Source organism: Sinocyclocheilus rhinocerous, unplaced genomic scaffold (genome assembly GCF_001515625.1).
Source record: "Sinocyclocheilus rhinocerous isolate Xijiao unplaced genomic scaffold, SAMN03320098_v1.1 scaffold271, whole genome shotgun sequence".
NCBI classification, from domain to species: domain Eukaryota; kingdom Metazoa; phylum Chordata; class Actinopteri; order Cypriniformes; family Cyprinidae; genus Sinocyclocheilus; species Sinocyclocheilus rhinocerous.
Genome location: NW_015657574.1, coordinates 1,420,800 through 1,429,601, shown reverse-complemented (window position 1 = coordinate 1,429,601; position 8,802 = coordinate 1,420,800). Strand labels below are relative to the sequence as shown.

Sequence of the window (8,802 nt, the reverse complement as noted above, 5' to 3'; positions counted from 1 at the left end):
TCTCTCCTCTCCACCTGTAGCTGGTGTGTTGTGAGTGCACTGGTGCCGTTGTCCTGTGGCTGCCGTCGTATCATCCAAGTGGATGCTGCACACTGGTGGTGGTTGAGGAGAGACCCCCCACATGAGTGTAAAGCGCTTTGGGTGTACAACAATACACAATAAAGCGCTATATAAATGAATAATTCATTTATTCATTCATTAATTGCACACCTTTTATTGTTATATTTATATTCCCTTAAAAAAGTTAATAATTTAATAATGTGCATCCCTAGTTATCTTTAAATTGCCTACTATGCCACATGCTGTGATCAGTGGAAAGCTGTGATGAGAAATGTCACTCACCATATAATAAAAATACAGATACACCAATATTAAAATACTGTCTGATGCTGGCCAATATTTATTTTAATTTTAAGGACGATAACTTATAAATGACATTAAAATTAAACATCACAATTGCTACAAGTGATTGCCTAAATTGACTTGTAACATTTAAAAACTAATCATTTTAGTTGTTCATTGTGGTTCTGTTCACATAATATATGCTTTTTTTTTTTTTTTGCTTAAAGGTGCAGTGTGTAAATTTTAGCAGCATCTAGCAGTGAGGTTGCGAACTGCACACAGAAAAGCTACGGTGGCTGACACAGGACAAAGATGTCATCTTTGAGAAATCAGAGAGTAACCTGTCAAGTAATGAGGTTTCTCAACAAAGGTAAACTAAGGAAGTATAATGTGAACATTATTGTTTCTTTTGTTCATCAATGTGTCAGTGTTTTATTCGCAAGAACAACATAGTGACGAAATGGGCTCTGTAGAGCAGTTTGTCCTTTTAGGGCTACTGTAGAAACACGGCGGCGCAAAATAGCGTCTTCCATGTAAGGGGACCCGTCGTGTATGTAGATAGAAATTGCTCATTCTAAGGTAATAAAAACAGAACGATTCATTATGCACCTCTGAAAACATAGTTGTGTATATTATATTGCATTTCTGTCAATAGGTCCTCCTAAATATTACACACTGCACCTTTAAATTTTAGGGGTTAATTTGTTTGCATGTTTTGTAATGTACTGTAAAACACGCTACATATCATGAAGATATACCACACCATATGGGCCGCCGAGGTCCCGATCCCCACATGCAGAGAATGTCTTTAATATCATCAGACAACCGCAATGAGCGCCGGAGCTGCTCAGCATGGAACTACATCCATTGTGAGACTCCAAAAGGCCCTGAATCCTGGACATGACCTGAATACATATTCCTCTCACTGAGCTTCAAGGGTGACGGACCCCCATCCAGCACCATTACATCCCATCAGCAGCACTGAACATTGCCCAACCCCTCTCATTAACTCTAGCCTATCTGCTGAGAAATTGAAGTGGTAGTTGTCACACATGATCCAATAGAGCCAGCAGATGTTGCTAGAGCATAAAGTGATGTTCTAAAGCAATTTCAAACCCCAAATATAAAATTAAACCTTTGGAGGACAGGCTTTTGAAATGTGAAGCCTTTCCAAATACGGGCTTATATTGTAGAGCAGGCTATAACTAGAAGCCGGTGTTCCCTGGGAGAATTGAGCTGCGATGCTTTAAGGCCACCTGTCAAGGACCTGATGAATTAATCCAGCCGTACAAAACAACACAAGTTCGGCTCAGCATCTTCAAAGAAACCTTACCTCGTAATCCACGTATTCCTCTTCCTCCACCTCGTAAGACACCGTCTGGATTTTCACCTCGTTTTCGTCCAGCAGTTTCGCCTGCGGGTCCTCCGTACTGGGGGTCTCCACCGCTACGTCCTTGTCTTTCTTCTCCATGAAGGTGGTCTCGCAGCACTCGTTTTTGTAATCCTTGCCCTTGCCGCTCACATCATCCTTGTAAAGGATGAAGTTAGGCTTGTAAAAGGCCTCCACCGCCAAATGAAGCGAGGTGGCGTCCAGTAGCTGGGCTTTAGCCTTGCCATTTCCTCCCGTGACCGCAACCCCACCTTCACCGCCACCTCCTCCACCAGTCACAAAGTAGTTTATAATGTTCTCCTGATACTGGTTGCTGTGGAAGTCGCCTCCATAGCCGTAGTCGGCCATCACCATGTGTTTGCTGTTCTTATCCAGAAGAGGGTTCTGAAGCTCACTTAGGCTCTCCATTGTAGAAGAGCAGAGCGCCGGGACTTGGTGTTTAACAGTCGGATGGAGAATGAAGGGAAGGAGCGATGACCTTGGCTGGACTGATGTGACCGGTGCTAATGTGTTCAATAGGCCGTGAGCTGTAGGAGGAGTGAGAGGAGAGAGAAGTGAGGGAGCGTGAGGCAAAGACATGGACTATTGAGCACATGCATAGGAAAGTTTAATAAGACCGAACTGCCAGGACAGACAGGTGCTGGGCAATGGGAAGGCAGCCATGCTGTTAACACAATGATGTCTGTGGCACAAAGAGTGGCTTAAGCTACAGTTGATCTGCGAAGACTCTTATTAGGGACTGTGACATAAATAATGCAGATTGAGGGGCTTTGCAAAAGAGTAGTGAGTGACTATACATGTCAGTCTGGGGAGAGAGTGGTTTTCTCTCTGGTTTCCCGCTGTTTCATTCACATTCAAAAACCATCATGTCCCATTCCTCTCTGCTCAGCTGATAAAATATGGTTATCAGACAGGCAGATTTCAGTTAACTTCATTCTGCTGCCCCATGACACTCACTGATAACCCTGCTGAATGGCTTGCCTGAGAGTTCATATACCATGAAGGTAAAGTAGACATCTTTGTTACAAAGGCAAACCCAAACATGGCCAATGACCCATCTTAAATGCCTAACTGGCCATCCAGAATTGAATTGAAGGGGAAATATGTAGTTAGTCCTGCATAGGCAGACCTTTGTCTAAATGGCATGTCTGGTACACCGTGTAGATTTTATTTGTCATTTTATGTCTTTTCGTTTTTCATGTCAATTTCATTTGATGGTCTATTGTGTCTGACGTTATTTATTTTACAATAATAGACTGGCATGAAAAAGTAATAATGGGACGTCAATCTTGTGAATGACTGTACAGAAAACACTGAGGCAATAGTATACAATTTGAGTAGATTTCTCTCTTATTGAAAGTACTAAATTATTTCAGACATCTCAGAAAACATCCATTGTCAATTTTTTTAATGCTTTATATTTGGCTGTCACAGGGCCGGATTTACCTCTTTTCGTGACATAGGCAAAACAAATTTTTGGGCCCCCTTCCCTATTAATATGTTAGGCCTAATATTACCACCCAAGCAAACAAAAATATATCTTAATCAGTGGAAACCGTTACAGTGTTTTCTATCGCAATAAGCGCTTGCGTTCAGTCAATAAAAATCGAATAGTTCTTAATTTGTTTGAGAACTGAGAAACATTAATAGGTGCGGCGACGTGGCCACATAATAACCACTTCGGGAGTGCATTATTTCTCTAATAATTTTAACGGCCTGGAGTCCCAACCACACATCAAGACATTGTTCAGATGATTTGTTTCAAGACATTTGACATGTTTCCGTCCTGAAATCTCATGTGTTGGAACTAATTTTTTACGCACCTCATCCCAAACCTTCCGTTGCAAATTCCAAAATGTCATTTTAGAGCTAATAACGGAGGCTTGAGCTATTGATATGCAGGCTAATGCAGTTATTAATGCAGTCTAATGCGGTTATTAGAGAGAAAGAGAGCGAAAGAGAGAGAGGGAGAGAGTGCGTGTGAGAGAGACTGGGAGAAAGAAAGCGTGATTTCCGTAGCTTACATAAAAAAGGTGGAAGACATGGAAATAGTTTGTCATTTTTTACCCTATCGTTTGTTATATTTATTTGCTCAATGTCTTCTGGGGTGTTGGTTCTTTTACTGTTGTGGATAGCCCATAGTATAACAAAAATATTATATATCTCTTCATTGTGTTTGGGCCCCCCTGGACGAGCAAACATAGGCACGTGTCTAGAATGCCTATGCATAAATCTGGCCCTGACTGTCAATAAAATGTTATAGTTAATAACATATGTAAAGTAATGTAATTAGTTATTAGAAATATGACAAAATCCACAGTATGCTACAGCAGTTTGCTATGAAAGAATACTAAACTTATGTAGCACTGAGATTTTAGCAGAAATATGAAGGCAGTTGTTGTGCATTGAGTCCATTATCAATCATTTCCATTTAAGCATATGGCAGATGCTTTTATCTAAAATAACTTACAATGCATTGAATATGTACAATTTACCATGCATTCCCCAGGAATCAAACCCATAGTACCATACTGTCTGAGCTACAGCAATGTACAAACTAGATGGTTTTCTTTTTTCATATTTTAGTGCATGTTTGTGTCATGACATGCAGCGTGTGAGCTGTGGTACATTCTAGCTTCCTATGACTATATTCAAGATGAGGCAGTGTTTCCACCATCTGATCACATGATTATGAAACACATTTGAGCTGAAATAGATTGATGAATCAACACATTATTAGCAATTACAATTAATTAATCACCCATTTTTACAGGAAACTTTCTGCTTGCAGAAATCTATTAAGTGTTTAAACTCTGTGTATATTTCAAAAGATTTTATGTCACTAATCATTGATTAATCATTGCATCAATCTGGCATTGTAAACAGACGTGGTTTCTTGGTGGACTGATTAAAAAAAATTGTGCCCTTACTCTGGCAAGCGGTTTAAAATCAGCCAGTCAGATTAGCTCTTGACAGATTGAAAAACTGCTCTCCAGTTTTGTGTGCGGTGTATATCAGACGGTCAGTGGGTGGGCTGTAGGTGTGCTGTCTGAGCCTCAGACTAATATGTATCAGTATCTTTAATGTGTGACTGATGTGAAGTTAAATAGTCTTGCAGGTTTATGATGCTCTTTAACTAAGCACATCAATTGTACTCAGATCTAAATCCTGTCATAACTCTCTTGTGATTGGAGGAAACCGCATGTGGCTGCAGTGGTTGGTGTGCCCTCTCTTACCTTCTCCTCATTAATCTGTGATTAAAATAGCAACACAATCAGATAGAAAGGAGATTATTTCAGAGCTTTTGATTTGATTGTGCCAATGCCTCTGCGGATTGTCAAATGTTGGATCATGCGTCAAGGAATGCTGACTTCATGCTTCACGGATTGTTTAAGCTCCCCCAATTCTCAATACACATTTAAACACAGTCAGCATCTACTGAGCACAGTCTCCCAGTGCAATAATACTACACCATCAGAGCCAACTAATGAAAAGAGGCTCTAGTCTCTAGAGATCAAATTATGAATTAGGGAATAGATTGATGATTAGTTATTCTAGGAGCCTTCCCAGTTTGAATGTCAATCTCTCTCTATCTCTCTCTCTCTCTCTATCTCTCTCTCTATCTCTCTCTCTCTCTCTCTCTCTCTTTCTCGCTGCATTGATTCCTGGACAGTTTCAACTAGGGATGTACGGGTCTAGTCGACTAGTCGACTAAACGGTACAGCTCCTACTAGTCGACACTGAAAACAATAGTCGATTACACGACAGGAAAAAAAAACTGGATTTTATCATTCACATTACCATCATGATAACGCGAGGCAAGTGTGCGGCAAGCGGAATTCATTGAGGGATTTGACAGTGTGATTCATAGATTAAGTATTTCAAATATAGGCTATTATATAGGCTATGCTACACGCACGCACAGAGAGGTTTTTTTCTTACCATCTTTTGGGGGTTTCTTGCTTTTAGACTAGTCGACTAGTCGGATACAAAACTTTCGTTTAAACGACAGTCAAATTAGTCGTCGCGCACATCCCTAGTTTCAACCTGCATCTTCAACAAAGTGGCTGCTGCAGATCCATTCCTCACATCCATTGGCTTCCTCTCCCATGCTAGTCATAATTTCTCATCCCGCCTAAATAAAACAAGGTCTGTTTATGGTGAAAGACACTACTAGTATAGAATGAATAGTGTGTTCATGGGCTGTCTTGTTATATAAGACTGAAGCAATTAAGTTGTATAACGACAAAAAGAAATGAGAGATAAAACGACAGCCACAGCTTTTACAGTTTTAAATTATATAATATTTTAAAATAATTTAAATTAGTTTAAATTATGTTTTTATAATTTATGGTGTCTTTGCTTACTAATTAAATTCAAATGCAATTCGTTCTTTTTGTCATTAATCATTTGATAGCATTATTTCATGTTGTTCTTCGTAATTAAAATGAGGCCATGCTAAAATTGCCCAAACTCTGCATGTATGCCAGTATGAGCGGCATTAGCATGTCACAGCAGACCTAATTTCCATTTCTGCTACTCTATGCTTATAGTCTGCACCGCCCTCGAAATTGAAAACAGCAAAAAAAATCCCCCAGGTTCTAACTGCGACATATTCCTCCTATATTGACCACTTTAAATCCATATTGCTCGCCGTTGACTGTTTTACTAAAGCCGCCCGCTGGCGGTGAGCCCGGGTGCGAGGGCCCGTTCATCGCTGCTTGCAGCTTTAATTTAGTGTTGTTTTTCGTAATTAAAATCAGGCCATGCTAAAATTGCCCAAACTCTGCATTTATGCCAGTATGAGCTGCATTAGCATGTCACAGCAGACCTAATTTCCATTTCTGCTACTCTGCTTGTAGTCTGCACCGCCCTGGAAATTGAAAACAGAAAAAATCCCCCAGGTTCTAACTGCCATTGGGATCTAGGAAATGTGAAATTTCACATGGCCTTAAAGCATTTCTTGTCAAAGGGAGACAGGCCTTGGCCTATGAAACATGCTAGCATATGCTGTTGTTTGTAGCTGAGAGGTTAGTGTTTACAGCTATAGTTTTAGAATTGGTTGTACAGGACGCTTTCATTGGTGGAAAATCATTGTGGAATTTTAATTTAGACATTTTTTTCATTCCTTTGCAATACACTTCCACACTCTGCTGTGAATGTGAAACAACATTTCCATCAATTGAAAGCAGCTGGTAATGAGTGTCCCTTTGTTTTTCATTGAATTTAACACTAAATTAAATGTAATACACTTTGCAGAGAACCAGAATTCCGGGTTTTATTTTATGGTATCGTTGAAGGCAGCTAACATTTTAATTTTGTGCATCTTTGCATAATTTCACATGACAATATTATTGTAGATGATGTTATAGTTATGTCTAGTTTCAATTGAGCAAGCAAAAGTATGTAGGCAGCTATAATTTGTCAGAATTGCTCTGTTGAAACATTTGAACAGTAGAATTGCCTCATTTCATCATTTAGACTGAAGCAATTCAGCTTAGGATAAAAAGTGTCTTCTAAATGACAAATAAGTGTCTCGTACAGAATTGAGTCAGAGAGTCCTTCAAATATTTTTAAAGACCCGTTAAGATTCACAATAAACCTGTGCATTTCACTTCTTTCTTTTTTAGCTTTATGAATGTGTTTTGTATGGAATCTTATCAGAGGAATTTGAAAAGATTAAATATTAAAGTCCTTCCCGGAAACATTCAAACTGGAAACTTTTTTAAAATGGTGATCATGGCAACCACTATTTAGCTGTTCATTATGACTGTGGTGTTTGTGTGCAGCTATAGATTTGCATCTCTAGAAACACCTGTTAAGTGTGAAAATATCCTTTGTCAAGGTCAGGTGAGAATGAGAGTCTGAATAGCATCCGTACAGAAAGAAATAAACCGTATGATAGAAAAAAAGTCTGTTTACCTTCCAAGAACAAGTAAAACGGAAATGACCATGGTTAAATAACCCTATTAGAATCCAGTCGGCCCACACAGTTTCACAATTTCTGTCACAATGTGACAGACCAATATACAGAAACACAGACCTTTTATCAATTAAAACCAGCAAATAAATAGTAAATAAATAGACAATGCACAGATTTCTCAGCTTTTCCATTTTTATCTCTAATAGGGTTAAACGGGATTATAAAAGTCACTAATGAAGAGGGTCACAACACAGGAGGTTTCCTAAGTAATTAGTATGGATATGCAAATATTTTCATTTTCATGCAAGACAAATAAAACTAATGCATATGGGTGCAGTGACTCAGACTGACAGTGATTTAGAACAAACAAACAACCACTCCATAGACCTTGTTGTGTTACTTAATCTGTCCATTGCAGAAAAATTGTTTCAAAGCAGCTTTAAATGAGTAAATGCTCACAGTTTGTGAATAGCATTTTTTTCTCCATCTTAAGGCATCCTAAACAGAGAGAGGTGCAACATGCTTTCATTCTTCATTGATTAGCTATAGCACCTTCCTCCTTGTGCTGAGGTGCAATCAAATCCCCTTGCCGGTGCCTTAGTCAATTAAGCCTTATGAGTCTCGGCCCTTCTGAATTCTAATAGGATAGAGGCTGAAAACACTTTAGCAGTGTTAATGTGTCGGGTAAAATGGATAATGGAAACTTTTGTTACTCATGTATGCACTTTAATCTCCCCGTGCACAATGCTGGTACAAGAGAGGGCCGGAAGAACGAAGTAACGTGGACTTGTAATACTAAGAGGCTATTTGTACTCTAGTGTTCATTTAAATTGCATATTTATAATTATCTGTTGATGTTGTTTCACTCATAGCCATACAACCTGGCTCGTGACTCATGCACCCAGTGCATGAAGGGTAAATCAGAACAGGAAGATGAGAGAACAATTGCTTTTTCAGAGTGCCTTTCCCCTTTGACGAATGACGAATTAGTGAATAATTACAGGGCATCTTTAGCCTACACCATTACCATTTAGCAGAGAATGAGAGCTGAATGATCCATAATCCTAATAATAATAACAATGATGAAATTAATGCAGAAACATGAAAAATCTATCTATCTATCTATCTATCTATCTATCTACACACA

The 8,802-nt window shown here is 39.1% G+C and overlaps 1 protein-coding gene across 1 annotated transcript in view; it reads right to left on the bottom strand.

Annotated features, from left to right (window-relative positions):
* The window catches only part of LOC107721388 (synapse differentiation-inducing gene protein 1-like), a 30,827-nt gene that overhangs the window by 20,853 nt on the left and 1,172 nt on the right, over positions 1-8,802 (bottom strand). Inside the window, exon 2 of the mRNA XM_016529389.1 lies at positions 1,676-2,259. Coding sequence (XP_016384875.1) covers positions 1,676-2,140 — 465 coding nt within the window. The 5' untranslated portion in view covers positions 2,141-2,259. The remainder of the gene's footprint in view (positions 1-1,675; positions 2,260-8,802) is intronic.